This window comes from Trifolium pratense, linkage group LG1 (genome assembly GCF_020283565.1).
Source record: "Trifolium pratense cultivar HEN17-A07 linkage group LG1, ARS_RC_1.1, whole genome shotgun sequence".
NCBI classification, from domain to species: Eukaryota; Viridiplantae; Streptophyta; class Magnoliopsida; order Fabales; family Fabaceae; genus Trifolium; species Trifolium pratense.
The window spans coordinates 21,438,831-21,461,074 of NC_060059.1; the positions used below are offsets into that span (position 1 = coordinate 21,438,831).

Sequence of the window (22,244 nt, forward strand, 5' to 3'; positions counted from 1 at the left end):
ATATAGTTTGCGGAGAGCCAAGGTCATTAATGTCAAGATAGATGTGATGTCATCGTCATTAATGGTTGTAAGAATAACAGATGAAAAATCATGATTGATAATGATAGTAAATGACAATCATTTCAATATCGACCGTTATGAAAGACCAACTTTCTTAACTGTTGTACAAGAGAATGTGACCTTGAACCTGCATCTAAAATTGGGCCGAGTTCGGCGCAGAAGAAGAAGATATCCTCGATGATTGGGCCAGTAGCTACTCTTCATGTCGTTCTTGATAACTAACTTAAAGTTTGTGACACTATTCCTTACCTTATCAGTCTGCCACATATTCAAATACCCTTGTGCGTTCAATAAATGTTGTGTCACTAATTAACAGCATTTGAAATACTATCATGAACTTCAATGCAATTATGCAATTGCACATGGTTAGATAGATCATAGATGTTCATATAATCATATCAATGTCATCATGATTGAAAATGTAACATCCAAAATTAATTCGCTTTATTTTTTTGTGAAGTACTGTATTACCACTTTTGTTATGCTTACGATAATTCAAATTTTTATTCCATTCCCACACTTAAGACATGATTAATAATTAATCCGTATGTGCGGTCATTTAAGAGAATATGATGAAAACTACAATTGAATGGAGAAACTAGCTATGAAGTACTATACAATTGGACCATAGTAACTTAATTGGTTACTTAATTAGTTATAAGAGATAATTATATTAACCTACTTGATGGCAACACATCATCCAATCCCATTTGTTGGTTATAAAAAGTATACTAAGTATATGAGAACAATTAAGGACATGATGATGCATAAAATCAATAATCCAAACTTAATTTAACTACAAGTCTATGACCCCTCCACAACATTTTTTTAATATATTTATTTATTTCCTCAATTATAGGATGATAGGTATGGTACAACTCTGAATGTATACGTCTCTGAATTTCTATCATGTGCAATATTTTGCAAGTCCTTGCTTGACCATGAAATGTACAAAGTGTTACTATGATGCAGCAAAAATCAGTGTTGGTGGGGCTGTAATAGTTTTTGGAGCTACCTAAGCAGCAGCCAGTACCAGATTTCAGAGCCCTTTTCTCTCTATGTGGGCCTCGCTCGACCATACCCCCTCTTTATAGAATTTTTAACTTTCTACCTTTTATATACAGGTTTACTAAATTTATTTATAGAAATCAATTTTTGTTACAGAATTTAGAATTTTTTTTCTTAAAAGAATTACTTTATCTTTTTAATAGTTGTTTTAGATTTTTTTAAAAAAAATTTATTTTTAACCTTAAAATGAAAATCTAATTTAAGGTCCTATTGTTATAAATAAAAAAAAATAGTTATTTTGATCATCATTAATTTAGAGATTATTTTTTAAATATTTTATATAAAAGTATAATTTACTTTGCATTTGTTTATCGTAATAAAAATCATTTTTTTAATAAAATAATCTTAGTTTGTGTTTTATTTTTTACCGAATGGGGTGCAGATCAGACGCAACACCTTACACCCTAAATATATTAAAAAGAAAATAAAGAGAATACAAAGCATACTGGGGGAACATAAACCAAACTCAGTCAAACCACATTATCACCCAAACTGGTGTACAAACGTTTTAAATTATACTTCAGAAGTGGTTAAAAGCAGAAGTAAAGATACACACACCACAAGTACTTTCCGGTGGATCAATGAACGGATGCGAAACCAAATAGCAAAGAAAGGGTGATGTGAGGTCCTTCACAACTCAAGAGGCGAATAAATCAACTGATAACACTGCATAAACCACAACAATCATTAAAGTATAACAAACGGATGTAATACTTTTAAAAGTGATTTTTTTTATAAAAAAAATATTATTTTCTAAAAAAAAACCTGTAAAAAACATAGCTTTTTCTATTATTTTTTTTTTTAAAGAACAAGAAACATAGGTGTAAGAGCTTCACATTTAAAATGTTACGTACCAATTATTTTAGGCTCTGATATCATATTAAGAGAATGAAATGATAGAATGAAGTGATACATTATGATTACACATGCTCCACATATATATATATATATATATATATATATATATATATATATATATATATATATATATATATATATATATATATATATATATATATATATATATATATATATGTTTAGGAACTGAGGTTAAACACACTAGTAACTATCAGTAAGCTAGTAAAAAACTACTCTAATATTACACTCTACTTGGTGTAATATGTCCATATGTTGGCTTTCATGTCACCAAATTAGGATACCATATAGTTTCTAAAGATGATTGTCATGAAATATTTTAATTCACATAGCTGATATTAGTCCATGTACCTTCCTTCTTCTTCAAAAACACAAATTTCTTTTGCAATCAACCTCGAATAGCAAAATCATCAAATGATCAAAGTACTAAAACCAAACTACATGAAAAGTGGTCCATAATTGCAAAATATGGTACCAACAATTTATCAAAACCAAAATACATGGTAGCGCATAGTTTTAAGTTTAATTGCAGTAAGTAGAGGACAATAGCTTGAAATTAATGCAAAGGTTCCAACTCAATGGGAATTAATTTGAAAGTATTCAGGTCATCTTGCAACCGATGTGAGAGACTCTGATATCATTTTAGAATTGAGTTTTACTCATCCTTACAAAACTAGTTTGTAAGGTAAAGATTGTCTCTACTTTATAAACACACATTAGGTCATCTCACAACTGATATGAGACTTTTTAACAATGTGATGATTAATCTTATCACGAATAAAGTTATCATTGGCTGTCTGTTTGTAATCTTTATTTTTAGGCACATTTTGTGTTACAGTTGTGTTAATATTTTTTATCGTTTAAAAAAAATAAAAAAATAAGAAGAATTGGATGGAAAGGATCTATTGAAAAAGAACTATTTTCTCATTTTGAGTGTTCTCACTTCATTGGTTATTAAATAAGATATGTGCCAGTGCAAACTTATGTCAAAGTGGACACAAACATGAGAGGATAAAAAAAACAAAAAAATTATGGAGATTAAGATGTACCTTAAGTTCGCTGATTTTTCTTGTTATTAATTAAAAGTTATATTTTTGTTATTGTGAATAATCAAAATAACTATAAATGAACAAAAGATAGACCGAAAATAAGTTGCACATGAGAATAAATATTTATTCTTTAATTTTTACTTAAAACCAATACACACGGACAGAGGGACCACGGGGTCATAGTAGCCAAGGTCCCCTTATTACATTCCATAACTTTGCTGTTTTATACGTATAAAAAATATTAAAAAAATAATATTGTCATTTTATCTATAAATGTGTGAGAATTTATTACTATGATTTTTTAATATATCAAAATTATAAATTCATTATCAAATATATCTTTTGTTAGACAATATCATTTTGGTAATTTAAAGTACAAATTGACTAACAATAGACATATTTAAGGATTAAACTAATTAACAAAATGCACATTCAAGCTCTAAATATGTGTTTGTGATTTGGATACATTGAAAAACTATTGTAACAACAACTTCAAGTTCACTGTTGCGTGGTTGTCAATTCATTAAATCATAAGGTAGTGGTTATGGTCGATGGATGCTTTTGCAACAAATCGATCCATCAATTTCTAGAGAGAAGCACCTAAATTGATATTTTGATTTTACATATCATGGTTTGAGGGTTTAAAAAATATCGATAGTTCTTGTGAGCATAATTTAGTTGGTAGAAGCATTATTATATCTAGGTTTTAGAATTTAAACCTCCGACTACTCTATACTTATTAAAGGTAAAATTTTAGTCATTAAACTACTTGATAAAAAATATATATCAACAATTCTTTCTTGTATATAACTTTTTCGAGTTTGGTCTCCTTGAAATGATAGTTTTGGCTATTTCAATGAGTATGACTCAGTTAGCATAAACATTATATGTAAAAACTTTTGAACCCTAAGAGATCGACTTATATACCTTTTAAAAGGTAAAATTCTAGTCACTAAACAACTCCACCATGGCACATCCTTTTCTCTTCTTCTCTTTTTAAAAGCTTCTTGGTCTTCCTCTCAACAATCTCTATCATCCAATATGTAGTATATCTCATTGGTCTTAGACAGTTTGCCATCCCTATCAAAATCCAAGGATTAAGGTTCTTTGTCTCTGATCGATATGGACATTCATTTCTCAACAATCAATTCATATTATCTATCTTTAGCACTGAAAGAAACTAAACATTAAAAAAGGAGGAAGATGGTTCGTTTTATTTATTCACAAAAAAGGGGTACATATATAGACTTAGCCATGCATGTGTCATGTGTGAAAGATAAGTGGATGAATCAAATGGGAAGTGGCAGTCCACAGAAGCACATGCTTGACTCTGCTCAAGAATTCATTAAATTTGTCCATTGGCATGAGGGCTATTGGTTACTGTTCTTACCTCACGCCTTGTCTTCTTCTTTAGGGTCCTTTTGCCATATGATAAATGAACTTATTGCCAATTTGAACTACTTATTTGGCATCATTTCCGAACTATGCTTTGTTTGTTTTTACCATGTACATAAAGAAAGAATGATCAAGGTCAAATACATACTACATACATGTATTATGCTTTTTCTTTATTTATTTTTTACATGATATTGTATTAAGCAAATTTACTAACACTAGTAAATTGGGACCAGGATTAGCTGCCGTAGCCATTTAATACAGTTTGACATAGTAAGTGATCTCAATCATTGATTTTAACAGCGAACCATCAAAGTTAAAGTAGGTGGGGTACTTCCAAACACTTTGACGTTCAACTTCAAACACAAACACAAACACAAACCCAAAAACAAAACCCCATCATACTCTCCACCCACAAGTGAAAAATAAGGGTTGATTCATGGTGATGGAGGGTCGTGGTGGTTTGAGATTGATTCGTTGTGAAACATGGTGGTGGTGGTGGTTTGAGGTTTATTTTGGATCTGAAGAGATAGTGGTCGGAGAGTTTAAATAATTCGAGGTTGGAAAATTTTGATTTTCATTTATTTTTAGGACAACTAATTGAAATTAATTCCTAAAAAAAACTCATTGAATTCACACAAAAAATGCAACACGTCCAGGATCTATGGGAGTGCTTGGTGAAATGGGGAGGAATGGATTTTAGATGTTTCATTAACTTGAAGTCATGATTTCATATAGAACCAAAGCAATTTGTTTTTATTTTGAGATTAGTCTCTTGAAGTTTTTGATCTCGGATTTATAGTTAAAATTTGGCTTAACTATACATTTGGTCCCTTATGTTTATTTTAGGTTTTAATTTGGTCTCTTACATTTAAAACGTATCAATTTGGTCCCTTACGTTTTTACCGTTTGCATTAGTTAGTCATTTCCGTCAATTTTGTCACATGTGACAACCTGTTTGCATTTTCATATTAACTACCAAATTTACAATGTTTGTGATTATCATTGTAAATTTCGTCGACTTGTATATTAATTCCTACAACTTGGAAGTTGAAAAACCTAATTGGGTCGTATATTATTGATTTGTAGATGTAGTTTATCATGTTTTATTCATTAAGTAGACTCTTTGGAATATTGTTGATTTTCTCTGATTTCATTAAATTTTCTCTAATAGCATTTAAATTTCACCATTTTGTGTCACAAGTCACTGGAATTTGGATAAATTTGATTCTTTATATCTTTAATCATTTTCTTATGTTGAAGCAATTAATTAAATAAAAAGTTGTATAAACTGTCTTATTTTCTCTGACTCGTATTCCGAAAGAACTTGCATTTTATGAGTGAAAGTATGATTCTTCTTTATAGCATGACTAATTTCCACGTCATAATCGCCATGAAAAAGAGAGGTCTCGAGGAAACTATTTTCGCTTGTCGTCGTTGATACTGTTGTTTTCCCCGACTCTTTAAGAAGTTTGTCCACAACATCACCAGTAGGCAAATTCTTAAATTTGTTATCAGTCAAACACATCGTATAACAACCGGTTGGTTTCCAGCAGTCCACATTGCAATGCCTCAAATCCCTGGGTGAGAATGGGCCTCTCTTAGAACCTACTCGAAGTACCTTGCCTACACAAATCATAAGTAAAAACCTAAATTAGATGATGCATAAATGTATAAATAGTAAAAAAAAAATCATCGATGTTATTAAGTTTACCTAATTAGGTTGGCGTGCGATGTCTAACTCAGTAATCCATATTGGAAAACCGGTGGAAGGAAGGATGTCAAGGGAAGCTCTCATGTTAGGCAAGTTAGGAAGACTACTAGGGAAATGAGACTCAAGTCCAATTACAAGAGGCAATTGTCTATTTGAACTTTGAATTTGTCTTAATATACCTTGATGGACTTGATAAACCATCTCTACTTTCCTCAATGGTATTATAATCATTCAAGAACAAAGTAGTTCGTGGATCAATGTTGTGAACTTGATCATATATCCTTGCAGAAAAATCTTGTCCAGGTTTACTTTCAAAGAATGAGAAATGTAGATTTTCATTAACAACCTCCCAACCAATGTTGACCCTTATACCTTTGCACAATGGAATTCACCCTCCTTTTAGACAGAATTTCTCTCACACCCCTCTCTTTTACTAAAGCCCATGCGCCCACCTCCCTTCACACTAGCCCAACATAATTCTTACTCCAACATACCCCATCTTTCTGTACTTGCTCACTATACACCCGCTTCATTACATTTCCTCCTAATTCTCCATTTCCTCTATAATTTTAATTTCTCTCAATTCTTTTCCTATTTAAATTATTAAAATCATCTAAAATTCTATTTAACTATTTTCCCCATCAATTTGCTACTTCTACCTCGCTATTTTTCTTGCTTAAAAAAAAAATCTACCAATAGTTCTATTCTATTTTTCTAACACTATTCTTCTTACATCTTTCATTCTAATTTTGATTGCCAAGTTAAATAAATCCTAATTTAATGAATTCCTCTTGCTAAATTAATACCTCTATCCCGCTAAATAATTTAAATAGCACATAACCGATTAAAATTAAACATATGCTAATAAAATAATGTTTTCTAAGCTCACGAGAATGGAGAAATGTCACTTTTCTCGAGTACAAAATGACGCTTTGTGAGATGTTAGATCATGTTATAAAAAATAATTCTTTAACAAGAATAATGGTAGACCGAGTTGGTGAAGTCCATTTTTAAACAAAGTGTTTGTTTAATCGTAATTTAGCAAGTGTTTTATGAGTTTAATAGAGGAAATAATCAATAATAGTTTATTTTCTTCAGGGTAGGTGGGGGGCTCAAATCATAGATAATTTTGTTATGTAACATTATATGAGAGCGGTAAGCAATTCCTTTGTCCACTTACATACTTGAGCGCTTTACGAACATTAAAACTAATCTAAAATGATGAAAATCCACTTAAGAATGAAACCATTGGTTTAGATTACACTGAACCACTTAATTGTTCTTAGCTTTGGTAGCACACAAAGGTGGGGGACATTCTTCGTCCTGCCCAGCTGAGAAAAAGCCTACAATAAAATGAAATATTCAGTCAAAATACTTGAAAAGATATTTTCTTTTACCACCCTATCAGTTTCTCGCATGCCCTATGTCTTTTCCATTTTACTCTTCCGCTACATAAGTAACGAACGTTATGAAAATGAGAAATTTTTATAAATACCGTCCGCTACTTACCTAAAAAGATGGAAAGGGACAATATTCAGTCAAAACACTTCACAAGGAATAAGTGGCGGATGTTATAAAGGTAAGATGTTTTTGGGATGTTCGCAACCTAAATAGTGAAAGAGAGTATTTTAATAAATTCGTAGGGCGCGCGAAAAAATGGATAGATCGAAGAAAATATCCAATTAAAATGTCATTCTCCAATTCAATCCACATCACACAATACACAATTTTCCAAATTTTCCAAGGTTGTAATTTGAATAAATCACTTATGAAAAAGAAAAATAAATCATCAATATAGTTGTTAAAAGTATAGATAGATATCGCTTGTTTAGTTTCATTTTTAAAGTATATAAAAAATGAGATGTGCTATATAAACACAAAATTGAGATGTGCTATGTAAAATACAACATCGTACTTTCTCCGCTCACAGCATGGATATCGATGCATGCAACAAATATTCGAAAAAAAGTGTAGTTTTGTTGTATTTTTGTTAAAAAATTATGTTTAAATAACATTTTCCATAAAAAAAAAATATATATAATCACTAAACCATATAAAATTAAGACTTAAGAGTAAATTACACTCCACTCTATTGAGAGATGTTTAAATTACATTAGTCTCCCCTCTTATGTTAAAATATACACCCACCTTTCCTCTTATACAAAATGTATTATAGAAAATTACATTCCCTAAGAAGTTTAAATTTTATTTCCCACCCTCTTATATTAAAACCTACATTTCCCTCCTTTAACAAAACTTCATTTTCTTTTTTTGGTAGAGAAACAAAACTCCATTTGTTTACTCATGTCGTCAATATGATCAATAATTAGTTTACTTTCACCATTCATGTTCAACCTCATCTCCACAAGGTTATCTATATTATCCACCTTCCAGATTGAACCATCCATGTCAATCACATTCATCATCAAGCAAACTCTTGTGACAAAATTTAGTGACTATTTATTATTTTTATATACTTTACTAACTAAATTGGGAGAGAGGGTCATATTCTAAAACATTTTTTGTTATTTGATTCTCTTGTTGAATTTAAGAAAACCATGAAGGTTAGACATTTAATTTAGTTAGTAATAACTTGGTGTTTATTGTGTATGAGAAATAATATATTGTTTAGAGGTGAGATTGGTGATTTTTCTGCTGTTGTGATTGATCAAATTATATTTATCTCTTGTCTTTAGTTTAGCAGTAGAGCGCGGCGCAAATCAAGGAACTTGTCCTTCAATTGGTGTAATAATCTTCTCTGTTGTTTACAAAGCATTTGAGGCTTTATAGTTTATTTTTTGTATTATAAGGATTAAGTATTCCTTGTATTTTTTAATAATACAATTTTTTACTTATAAAAAAAATTACTCTAAGAAATAAGTTCATAGTTTATTCGAAAAAATATATAATTAATTGCGGATAAACCTCATAATGTGTCCATGTTCCGCACAAGAAATAAAACAGATTTATTTAGCTAGCTAGTGAACCATAAGCTTCATATAAAAATTGTCGTATTTGCACTTTTTCATACCTACTACATTAGGTAAGACATTTCGTTCCATGGTTTTTCTTTGCCTTGCCTGCATGATATGTGAAGAGATTATGTTAGTTAATTTTATTTTCTTTTTATTGATAACAAATTAAAATTTCTTTTTATAATTTACAATTATATTTTGTAGTTTTTAACAAACTGTGTCATGTTTTTTTTCTTATTAAAAAGAAAGATAACGATTTTTTTTTTGTTACAAGATAACGGTTTGTTTTAGCAAAGTGTCACAGTTTATTTATTTATATTTTGAATAAATAAATAAATTGCGACACTTTGGTAGACTGAAATTAATTCATGTATTTTGCAAACCAATAGCATATCTTTGAGGAGGTGAAATATTAATCTGGGGTCCTATTTTTTTCTTCTTCTTCTTCTTCCATTTTACTAATTAGTTTACTAAATTTTGAAGGCTTAAGAGTAGCATGTAAATAAATGTAAGCAATCACAAAATAAGTAACCACCTCCGTGAATCTTTTATTTCCCTGAATTTCCAATTTTACTCTTGAAAAAACTTCGGTTTGTAGAAATTGAAGTTTTTTTTTGCCTTGAAAACAAATTTCGGTTTCTAAAAACCGAAATTTACTCTAAATTTGCACTAGTAAAAATTCGATTTCTGCGAACCGAGTTTTTCTGCAAGGACAAAATTGGAATATTGGGGGTATAAAAGATTCACGAGAGGTGGGGAGAGAAAACATCAAATAAGTATAACGTTACATAGTTTATAGCAGGGTTGTTTGAGTGCTGGATCATCGGTTGATGATGGGGGTTCCTGGCCAAATATCATCTCACAACTCATGTCATCAAAATCTGTAAATCAAAAGATAACAACCAAACTTTATATACATCTTTCTAAATTTAAGTGAAAAAAAGAAACATATTTAAAAAGTTTTTTATATTTTTAATTTGACATTCTAAGTTATTTGGTGTCATATTGAGTTTAATTAACAAAATTACAATAGACCATAATGATTTAGGAAAAACAACATTACATTCGATGAAATCAGAATGCCATCCTGATTTTATTGAAGTTTTAAATTAAACTAACCATAAATACAAGGAAATGGATTAAACGCAATCATGCGGTCAAGACAATTGTGATCGTCCGATTAAGATTTGATATTCTAAAAAATCCATATTTTATGCTTATTTAATAATATTAAATATATTGTGCTTAAATCAATCAACGACGTCTAACTGCTTGACTGCAGTGGATTTGTGAATGCATCGAATTCTGATCTCAAATAGGCAAATACATATTACAAACATGTTAGTTTCAACAAAATTATGGTGTTCCTTCTGTCCTAAAATAAGTGTCTTTTTAGCAAAAGGATTTTTTTATTGCAATAATTTTAACCAATAGAGATAGTCAACATTTTTTCTGGGGTTCTACTTTTGTGAAAATTCTCTAGACCTAATTTGTTTCTACTATTAACATTACTATTGATTGATGTTGTTTTGAATGTATGCAAAAAAAATCTTGTTCTCCTCAATGCAAAATTCTTATTATTGCGGCTATTATCAACTTAATTGATGTAATTTGATTTTGTCGAAATAAAGAGGTTTGATAACAAGATTATTTCTTGAATATCGGTCTCACGTATGGTGATCTCCAATACTTCTCTTTCTAGCAATCACTCTAGAAGGACCTCTTTCTCGGATATGCATGAATTTGTGATTCTTAAGGCTTTTTTTTGTTATAATCCATGCTTCGAATGCTCCTAAGATCAAAGAGAATTTATGGCACCCTCCCATTGTTTCTTGGATCAAATGAAACATTGATGGCACAACAAAAAGGTTACCTTGGTCTTTTTCAGAGATAGCAATGTTGTTGTTGTGGGTTGTTTTGCTCAAAACTTAAACATATCTACTGTTTTTCTTGTTGAGCTCATTAGGGTTATGCTTGCAATTGAGTTGGCTTCTAAAAAGGGTTGGATATCTCTTTGGTTGGAAACAAACTCTCAATTGACTACTATGACTTTTAATAATCATGGTCTTGTTCCTTGGAGGTTAAGAAACTTATAGTCGAATTGTGTTGAGTTAACCAAGAGCTTGAGATTCATTATTTCTCATATCTTCAGATAAGATAAGACAATCATTGTGCAAACAAAATTGTTTCGCTTGGTCTCCATAGTAATAGTTTTGTTTGGTGAGATTCAATCTATCCTCCTCTATGTCTCAAATTTATTTAACTGACATAAGTCAGAGCTTTTTTATTATCATTTATGTTGATGTATTTCAAGGGTTCAATCTTTTATTTGTCCTACATTTTTTTTCTTCACTAAAATTTTATCTCATTGAATTTTCTTGATAAATTTTTAATTATCTTATTCTTACTCATAGGCCGGCCCTGCTACGTATAATTGATGAGAGCAATAATATTTTCCATTTAGTTTAGTTTGTGGGATCCATGCGTCGCATTTTGCTGGTTTGAGAAATGTGCACGTAAAGAATGTGTTCTTTTTTCTTTTCAATTTTTAACACCTCTTGGCTCTTAAAACAAAAGAAGTTGTTGACATAAATCATACTTACTATTACAAGATTAAAATCAAGCCTCTCATAGTGGGTTCCTTAATAGTATAATGTTATGTCATGTCGAAGTTGATGTTTTCTCTCCCAACTCGTGTTTCTTTTATATCCCATAAATTTCTAATCTTAAAAAACTTATACATACGTCAAAATTTAGCTTTGACCTTTAAGATGTGGTCCTAAACTTTAAGAAGTCGAAGTTGATGTCGAAATTTATTCTGAATTTGCACTAAAAAAAAATCGATTTCTGCAAACTGAATTTTTCTGCAAGGAAAAAATTGGAATATTGTGAGGTATAAAAGAATCACGGGGTCGGGAGAAAAAGCATCGTCGAAGTTTCTAGTAGCAAAGCCAAACTAGTGGGTCTTCAAAATTGGGCCTCTATAATGATTAGTAACATTAATTTAATCACATATATAGAGTAAAATAATCTTCGATTTAAGAACTAAGATGCCTTATATTTTTTACATCAAGTATCTTATGTATCTTTCAGAAACTAATTTGAGTGTTTACTAATAAATAAAGAGTGGCCAATGCTAGGGTGGGAGACCATGACATGTCTCTCACCGGTGCACCATATGATATGTGGATTGGATTGAATGTGTACATGATATTATGGTGTACTGTCAGTATTATATTATTTATTAATTTTTTTGAAAAAAAAAGTTTTCAATTTTTCCGCATAAAATTTTTCTATTTTTTTTTGGAAAAAAAATTTCGGTTTTTTTTTTCGAAAAAAAAGTTCCAAATTTTTAAGGAAAAAAGTTTCGATTTTAGAAAAAAACAATTCCGGAGTCTTTGCTGAACAAAAAAGTTTTCGTTCTTTTTTCAAAAAAAAAAGTTTCGGATATTTTCCGAAAATAAAGTTTCCGATTTTTTTTCTGAAAAAGATCCAATATTTTATTCGGAAAAAAAGTTTCAAATATTTTCTATTTTTTTACTCTTTTTTGTATCGACAATAATTTTTAGGTGAACATTTCGAAACTATTTTTCCCAAAAAATCGGAAACTTTTTTTGGGAAAAATCTGAACTTTTTCCATAAAAAAACAAAAACTTTTTTTTTTTGAAAAATATCCGAAACTTTTTTCCCGAAAAAAGAACGGAAAATTTTTTTCCCAGAAAAACTCTGGAATTGCTTTTATGTGAAATCGAAATTTTTTCCCCCAAAAATCAGGAACTTTTTTTCCAAAAGAAAAAATCGAAAATTTTGTGCCCGAAAAAAAGATAGAAAACTTTTTTCCAGAAAAATTTAAAACTTTTTTTTTTCAAAAAAATATAAATAATATAATACTGACAGTACACCATAATATCATGTACACATTCAATCCAATCCACATATCATATGGTGCACCGGTGAGAGACATGTCATGGTCTCCCACCCTAGCATTGGCCATAAAGAGTAGAAAGAAAAAAAAATTAAATTGGTGTATGCAAAGTGCTTATCCATGAATTAAATTGTGGTCATCAAAAAATTGGTTGGAATACTTACTTGGAACCATATTGAGTGGCATACCAAAAGAGTCCTTTATGAATATTTGAGATGGCATTTTGCAGAGATTGGCACATATCCCAACACAATTTGTTTCTTCTAAAACTCTGCATGTATTGTTTTTAAACAAATCATAATACAGGGGAGGGAAGCTATTATTCAGAAAAAATAGATGAATAAAAAATAAATAATGAGTAACACATGTAACATACTGATTCATTGTTACATCATTACATGTGTTACTCATATACTATTGTGTGAATATAGAATGAGATGTGGAACATAATAATTAGAGAACGCTAAAATTACCTGCATTTTTTTATGTGGACGACATTTTTTTCTCTTTTCCCATTGACTTCCGATTCTCTCACCTTTACATAGTGAAACTAACTAATGTAATTAAAATTGCAAAAAAGAAAGGAGAAAAAATAACTAATGAGATTAATTTAAAAATTGAGACCAAGATCATCCATGCATGTCAATAAATAACTAGCACAAGCTCAAATTAAGATTGTAAATTAATTAATTAAATTAATATATTAAGTCATTGATATAAATAACTATTTATATACTCATCCGTTCTAAAATATAAGTAAAAAGGATTAACAAAATTGAATGTATCTGAACTAAATTTTAAACCAAATTCATCGATTTTCATTGACCATTTTTTGCTTATATTTTGGGACAAGTATATAGTTTGGATAGCTTACCTCACAGGGACCGAGTAACCAAGCACAGAACAAAGTGGTGAAGACGGCAAAATATTCCCTTGCTATTTTAGAAGGTGGCATCACTCTCCTTATCTGCCCTTGGTCATCCACAATTAATTAATTTTAATTAATTAATATATAAGAAAAAACATAGTAATTACCGTCAACATAGTTTATATACTATGCTCAAGCATTCAAATTAAGAACAAAACAACAAAAACAAACAACAATGCATTAACATTAAACAACATAATAAAATAAACAAAAAGAAACCCATTGTTCCAAAGAAGAGATAGCAAACATAGCTTAAATTCTAACATATTGGAAATAACGAATTATTAATGAACTTGAAAGTCCTTAAACTAGTGGATTCTTAGGAAGAAGTCAAACATTTTATATTGACGGTGTGTCTGATGTCTTACACATGTCGATATCTCACACCGACACAACATCATTATATTTAATATTTTAAATTTTAAAATTATTATCATTGTCGTGTATTAATTTTTAATATTGTATTTGGTGTCTGTATTGGTGTTTTATTGTTTGTGTTGGTGTTTCATAAGTTACACTGTAATAGCTTATTGGGCGACGTCTAACGTGCACAAGTTTCTCAAGTGGTGCATTGTGTACAAGTTGTGAATAACATTATCTTGAATACGAATTTTACAAAATTAAGAGAGAAAGTATTGAACTTACCACCGAAAGTATTGGCTTTGGAAAGGCTCTGTCAAGTGCATCTAGAATAATTTCTTGTTGTTGAATAGTATTAAATTTCTGTGAAGCCACAGTAGCTGCTTCCACAAGGCTATCAAAACCACTCTTATTGTTACTTATGCCTGCAGAGGATTCATAAATGATCATATACAAAGGAAACTACTACAAATCCACTTGAAATGATAAAAGGGAAAAAATTACCTGTTGCTGCTTGAACACTTTTTGATAAATGATTTATAGCTAATTTATCAAACCAATTATCATTGTATACAGTAGTTTTTCTTAATGTTTCTTCAGTAATGTTATCTGAAGGCCTTGCAAAAACTCCAACTACAAAAGTGTGTTTTGGTTTAAGTCTTAGGCTTCTCCACTGAGCTAAAGTTGGTGATAGACTCATGTTGTGTGTAATCACTTTTGCATCCATTTGTGAATATTAATGATTAGTTACATAAGAGAGAAGCTTATATAAGAGGGGCTTAATAAAGACAAATAGTGCATGAAAAGAATCTTTGCCTAAAGCTCATATTGTTGATTCTGTTTTAGGTGCTTTTGTTTTGTTGGTTTGTGGTACTGAACTCGACATGATGTGATATATATAATAATTCTTATTCTAATTGCAATATTCTTTCTTTATTAACTTCTGTCAACTACTTAAGCCACAACTTGTGATCCACTACCACTGTTCACCTATTTTGTTTTAACAAAACAAATAAATGTAGACTCTGAATTAGTCTTGAAATGGAATTTACAAGTCTGTTATTTAAGATTTGAACCTTTTGTCAAAACTTTGAACAAGGATAGCTTGCAAGTTTTAATTGAACCAAATGTAAATAAACTAAATCCTAGGAAATAATACAATACATAGTTGCAAAAAAATATATATATTAACCACTCAACTTAACATTTTTTATTATTCTGAGCAGTATCACCCACTCAAGTTCTATTAACCATTCATGTTATTAAAATAATAATGTTCTTACTACAAGACTGCACTTGGCAGAGTTGTTAATCTTCTATCAATGTTCTACCATTACAATACAATAACTTTCAGCTTTAAGGTTGTGTTTCAAACTTAAAATACAATCATATCCCTTAAATTCCACCACCTTAAAATAGTGTGAAGCTACTGTTTTATTTTTTTTCATACAAGCATACAACATACTACTATAACTCAGGCAACTTAGAAGTTCTATTACAAATTAAACTTCATAACCAATTTTCAAAAATTATAACTACTGTAGCTGACTCGCATGAAAGAAATCACCTTTATATACACAACCAAGATTTTTTATAAATAAATGTACTTGGTAGAATATGTTTGAATGGACTGAGGTTTACCAAAGCTTGAAGTGTAACTTTCGTCAAAATCACACTGACTCACTGCACTTGCGACTACTTCTTGCATACTAAAGAGGCTATCTTGCCCATGTATTGTATGCAGCAGTCATTTTGCCGAAGTACTGGCATAATCATTGCAACGATCAAAGCAAAACAAGCAGAGAGAAATTGCTAATAAAGACCACAGATCACAGATTGTATATAAAATAAACCATCGTCTAGAAACGCCAACAGCAACATCACAAATCTCTAAGACAGACAAATTAAACCATTCAAAAGGATCACCCACCATTTACACAATAACATATGAATTGATTCAATTCTAAGACTACCCTACTGTGATCATCATATTCAGTCAATTCAAGTCATAATAATAAAAAACACACCCCTAGTTAAAATAAACAGAACAGCCACATGAAACCAAAAGCAAATAACTCATTCCTTTGCAGTTTTGTTGATCAAGGACTTGTGAATGTGAGGAATGACACCACCACCAGCAATTGTTCCCTTAATAAGGGTATCAAGTTCCTCATCTCCCCTAATAGCAAGCTGCAAATGCCTTGGTGTTATCCTCTTCACCTTCAGATCTTTGCTTGCATTTCCAGCGAGCTCGAGAACTTCAGCTGTCAGATACTCCAGAATGGATGCTAAATACACAGCAGCTGTTGCTCCCACACGTCCATTAGCTTGGACTCTTTGTTTCAGCTGTCTGTGGATCCTACCCACAGGGAACTACAAACACCATTGCAATGTAAACAAAGTATTAAAACAAAGTTGACCCCAAAAAAAATAATAACAGAGGAATATGAGTCCAACTATACTACAAAAAATGGGTTCAGAAGCCAATAATTTAATCTCACAAAACCAATTGTCCAATAAAATAAAATGAGATTTAATTTGTATACACTATCCAGATAAAGATTTTGTCAAATAGTTAAGCTTTTTACTTCAATTGTAACTACTTCTATGGTCAAAAATATCAGTCGTGAATTCTTGACATTAAACTTTTTTACACTAACTTTATTTTGAAATTCCTTCAAACAAAACATTATTTCAAAATTAAACTCGTCAATACACGGATCTTGACATTTTTTTACTAGTTTAGACAAAACCAGTTCGATTTTTCTTCATAACTAAAAAGTTGAAAAACATGGTATCGCATATTTGTCATAGACGAGAAAATTCTAACCATCAGAAAAACAAACAGACAAAAGATTGATAAGTTTATAGTCAAACCCTAATTGTGTAACCGGAAACTCGCCCAATTCTTTGTTTACAAACCCTAACCCTAAATAAACCCCAAAATAATCTAACCCTAAAAATTAAACAACAAAGAAATACAGAAATTGAAAGATTCAATTATAAATAACCAAGAGAAGAAAGGAAAAACGTGAATTACCTGGATTCCAGCACGAGAAGATCGAGAAGTGGGTTTCTTCTTGTCTTTGTCTTTGTTAGCGGCAGTGGTTTTCGCAGCAACAAGTCCCTTTCCACCTTTTCCTGCCATCGCTTAATTACCTGAAAATTTCAACAATTTCACAAGAACCGTTAACAAAATCTCTCGGTTTGAGATGAAGAAACATCACCGAGTAGAATATGTATCGTGAACAGTGAAGAAAAAAAGAAGAGAAGCGAAGAGAAGAAAGAATTACCTGAGAAATTGAGAATGAGAGAAAGAGAGAGGAGAGAGAATGAGAGTGCGGAATTTAGATCGAAAAGAATAGAATGAGGTGAAAATATGGTTGTTATGGCATTAAATTAAAATTGTGGGATACGTTTTTATTTTTGAAAATTTTACAAAATAATAGGCGCTTAACTTTGCGTGGGAATAAAATTTCGTTGCCAATTTCGAAATTTTTTGTTTCCCGCTCGGCTTGAACCGAAACTTATTACGGCCCAATTTATCTTAACATCTCACGAATGGGCCGAGTTGCACTTATTTACATGAAGATGATGGTTTCTCTCCCAACCCCCCTCAATTCTTTTCTACCCCCCAAAAATCCAAGTTTGACCCTTGCGGTTTGAAACATATTTGCCAAAAAACTTCGGTTCGTATTCACCGAAGCCAAATATTAGACCATTTCGGTAACTGCAAACCGAACATTAGCGTTTTCGGTACACAAAAAACGAACGTCAGCTTGTTCGTTATCTGCGAACCGAAATGTCATAGATTTCGGTACGTTGGTCGCTGGAATTAGGCCATTTTCGGTAGAAGTTTACCGAAATAATTGTTTCGGTACCTGCGAACCGAAATGTCCCAGATTTCGGTAAGTGGTTACCGAAATTTATCAGAATGTCAGCTTATTTCGGTTCGTATAAACCGCAGTACCCCCAGGAGCAAAAACGGAAATTCAGGGGGTAGAAAAGAATTGAGGGGGGTTGGGAGAGAAACCATCCATGAAGATTATCAATTTGGAATTTTTCTCTCCCCCCACCCACCATGAGTCTTTTCTTTTCTCCCCAAATATTCGTATTTGTCTTTGAATAAAAATTTCGGAATGCGTTTTCCAAGTTTTTCTAGTTCAAATTCGGAAAACATGTTTCAAAGTTTTTATTCAAGGCAAAAAAAAAAATGGAAAACACGTTCTGAAGTTTTTATTCAAGGAAAAAATGGAAATTTGGGGGAGAAAAGAGAAGTGGGGGAGAGAAAAATTCATCAATTGAAATTTGTGTGTTGTGTGTGGTGTGGTGTGCGTATGTGCGCGTGCGATACTGTCACAACCGCCCCAGTGGCTAATCAAAATATGATATTAGACGTTAGCTAAATTTTTATAAAGTTCGCTAATTAAAGTGTAAACTGAGTTCGCACTCTAAGTAGTGAACTATGTTTGAATTCACACTCTAAATAGTGAAATGTATTTTCATTCATGGGGATTGTGAATGTTGTAAACATTGGGGTTGAATAACAAAATTTGTCACTCGCTATATAGGAAGAAACTAAGTTCACTGTCGAAATAATAAAGAGGTATTTTAATCATTTCATAATTCACTTGAGAAACACCCATTGTCATATGTTAGATCCATGACACGCGAACCAATTAAGTTGTTGTGAGGATGACTATAATTTTTTATTTGTTTATTTTTTGAAAATGAAGATCCTATAATTGTTTTCCCACATGAGTGTTATTAAATACTAGTAAATTTTTTATAAATTTTTTATGGTAATACGTAAAGTCAATATGTTGGAAATTGTACTGTTTTATTTTTTGAATAAAAATTTTATTTAAATGAAATGTTTAAAGAGTGATTCGGGCACTCATTAACAATACCCTTACTACTACTAGACTACTTAGACTAGTTACAATGGTGGGTATTAAACCCCAAAATAGGAGTTGATTGTGTGCATTGGTGGGTATTAATACTAGGGTTGAATGAGTTGGAGGTGAGAGAGGATGAAAAAATTCAACTCGGTTGAATTGGGAGAAAAGGTGAGAAATTGAAAAAGAGGGAAAGTGGGAGAGTGGGAAAGTGGAAAGGTAGGGGAGTGGAATGGACACGTGGCGTAAACTGAGAGGCCACCTCCAGCAAGTGTGGTTCACTTGCTCAAGAGGGAGGTGGTTCTTGTTTTTTCATTTTATTTTTTTAAATGTATATATATATATATATATATATATATATATATATATATATGCGTAATATTTTGATTGGTTGTATATATTTTTATTTATTCTAATACTTTCATGGCAATTATTGCATAGCATATTTTTTTCAATTTTTTTTTTTAATACCAAAATTCATAATTTTAAAAACTCTATAAATAGAGTTATGGTTTGCTATACTTTCAACATAAAAAAAAAAAAAAAAACTTATTTTTACACTTCTTTCTCTAATTTTTCCTTGTGCAATGGATCAAAATAATTACTCGTTTAACAACCAAAATACGAATAATTATTCATTTCATAGCCAAAATTCAAGCAATTTTCCGGTGAACAACCAAAACTAAAATATTTTAAATATTAAATATATAAAAATTAAAATATTCATTATTTTAAAAAATATAAATAATAATAATTATTATACAAAATTAAATAATATAAATAAAGAATAAAGAATGTGGGGTATATGAAAGTGAGTTGGAAGAGATAGTATTTGGTTTAAACTAAACCATCGTAGGAGTAAAAGTTGAATAATAGTTTAATTGTTATGTGGAAGAGAGAGAAAATGATGTGGAGTATTGGGAAGTGAAAAAGGTGGGGTTTAAACCTTAAACCATTGTTGATAGTCTTATATATGTGGGATTTAAACCCCAAAATAGAGGTTGAATCATTACATTGGTGAGGTTGAATGTAGGGGTGGACAACGGGCCGAGTTGGGTCGGTATGAGCCCAAAACCTCAAACCGGCCCAATCCACGGGTGGGGAAATGCAACCCAAATTGAACCATTTTAGGGCTTCGGTTATGTCGGGTTCGGGTAATTCGGTTTGCGGGTTGCACGACTGGGTTTATGCGGGTAAGAACAAGCAACCGGCAAAAGAAATTTGCAAATCCAGAAGAAAAAAATTCAGAAGAAAGAACGTTTAAAATCAAATATAGTAGTAATATCTTCTCCATCAAAAGAAAAATAACAGATCCAGATCTACAAAAAAACAAAATCAAACAAATTAAAGTAGTGAGAAACATATACAGATATGCAAATAGATGGAGTATGTTGTTTTGTTCTCGTTATTCACAGCAAAATATTGTCTAAAACATTGAGAGTAGAAAAGAAAATTATGTAGTGAAGAAAAACAAATAAAGAGAGAAGAATTCATTAAAAGAAAAGAGAGTCCAAAAAATTAGAAGGGGAATTCATTAGAGTGATGTCTTGAGTCTTGAAAGAAAGAACTTGTAGTTGGATTTGAAAGTTGAAATTGAAAGTAGAGTTTTGTGAGGAAGGATACATTGGAACTCAGCTATACAGTACTTTTCAATTTAGGCCAAATACACGTGAAGGGAAAGTAGTAGTAGTACATTGGAACACAGAAGCAATTAAATGAGGTGTACTGATTGTGGGTCTCAAGGCACTAGGAAACCTGTAAAAGCTGGCATAATAATAATAATATTAATACTAAATAATGATAATAACGTAGCAGCAATGGGTCGGTTCGGTTTTCGATGGATCAATTTTTGTCACCCGAAACCGATCGAGTCAACTCAGCTGGACTCGAATTTTGAACTTTTTTCACCCGTGACCCGTTTAAAACCATCTGTTTCATCAATATTCGGTTCGGATTAAGCGGGTCCTGGACGGGTCTCGGGTTCTGTCCACCCCTAGTTGAATGTTGAGGTTGAATAAAGTAGAGGAGAGAGGGGTTGAATTTTTTCAACCGGTTTAAACTAGACAAAAGGGGAAAGAGAAAGTGGGAAGGTGAGAAAGTAATGCGACACGTGGTGCAACCTGAGTGATCACTTCCATCAAGTGTAGTGCATTTGCTCAAGAGGGATGTGGGTCATGAATTTTCATTTTTTTTTTTAAATGTATATATATGTGTCATATTTTGATTGGGTGTGTATATTTTTATTTATTCTAATACTTTCGGGGCAAATATTGCATATCATATTTTTTTCAATATTTTTTTTAATACCAAAATTCATAATTTTTAAAACTCTATAAATAGAGGTATGGTTTGATATACTTTCAACATAAAAAAAAAAAAAAAACTCATTTTTACATTTCTTTATCTAGTTTTTCCTTGTGCAATGGATCGAATTGTTTTTGCGTATCTTAATTGAGTTAATAATAATAAAAAATTATTGTCATATTTAGTTGATAAATAAGGAAGAATAATAATTTTAAATATTAAATATATAAAAATAAAAATATTCATTATTTTAAAAAAATATAAATAATTATTATTATACAAAATTAAATAATATAAATAAAGAATAAAGAATGTGAGGTATATCAAAGTGAGTTGAATGAGAAGTATTTGGTTTAAACTAAACCATTGTATGAGTAAAAGTTGAATAATAGTTTAATTGTTATGTGGAAGAGAGGGAAAATGACATGGAGTATTGGGAAGTAAAAAAGTTAGGGTTTAAACTTTGAACCATTGTTGATAGTCTTAAGTTAACACCATTACCAATTAGCCCACATCTCCACTTTTTCAAAGTTTGAACTCATTTTAGCCGGACTTCTCCACAAATAAGAATATGAAAGGTTGATTTTATCAGCAAACAAAAAAAAATGAAAGGTTGATAAACATCATTACCATTCTACATAATTCTACTGTGATATCTTCGGAAATGGATTCAATCTGTGTGTTCGTGTGTA

General features: G+C 30.9%; 2 protein-coding genes across 5 annotated transcripts; both read right to left on the reverse strand.

Moving 5' to 3' along the window:
* Nucleotides 1–4,089: 4,089 nt before the first annotated feature.
* LOC123884124 (beta-carotene isomerase D27, chloroplastic) lies at nucleotides 4,090–15,187 on the reverse strand. 4 transcript variants are annotated; one of them, XR_006800706.1, is made up of 9 exons: nucleotides 14,855–15,186; nucleotides 14,636–14,775; nucleotides 13,937–14,029; nucleotides 13,536–13,597; nucleotides 13,227–13,333; nucleotides 9,926–10,018; nucleotides 9,194–9,242; nucleotides 6,163–7,505; nucleotides 5,734–6,074 (listed from the first exon to the last, which is right to left on the reverse strand). XR_006800706.1 is itself a non-coding variant. In XM_045933149.1 (8 exons), the coding sequence occupies exons 1-7, from the start codon at nucleotides 15,075–15,077 to the stop codon at nucleotides 9,202–9,204; spliced, it is 759 nt and encodes a 252-aa protein (XP_045789105.1). In that variant the 5' UTR covers nucleotides 15,078–15,187; the 3' UTR covers nucleotides 4,090–4,133; nucleotides 9,194–9,201. The 4 variants fall into 4 exon arrangements, 3 of the variants coding, with proteins under 3 accessions (XP_045789105.1, XP_045789113.1, XP_045789097.1); XM_045933149.1 differs by lacking the exons at nucleotides 5,734–6,074; nucleotides 6,163–7,505 and adding an exon at nucleotides 4,090–4,133 and having other exon boundaries at nucleotides 14,855–15,187; XM_045933157.1 differs by lacking the exon at nucleotides 6,163–7,505 and having other exon boundaries at nucleotides 5,741–6,074; nucleotides 14,855–15,187.
* Nucleotides 15,188–16,159: 972 nt separating this feature from the next.
* LOC123902841 (histone H2A variant 1) lies at nucleotides 16,160–17,769 on the reverse strand. The gene is made up of 3 exons (XM_045952646.1): nucleotides 17,644–17,769; nucleotides 17,391–17,509; nucleotides 16,160–16,723 (listed from the first exon to the last, which is right to left on the reverse strand). The coding sequence occupies exons 2-3, from the start codon at nucleotides 17,496–17,498 to the stop codon at nucleotides 16,427–16,429; spliced, it is 405 nt and encodes a 134-aa protein (XP_045808602.1). The 5' UTR covers nucleotides 17,499–17,509; nucleotides 17,644–17,769; the 3' UTR covers nucleotides 16,160–16,426.
* Nucleotides 17,770–22,244: the final 4,475 nt, after the last annotated feature.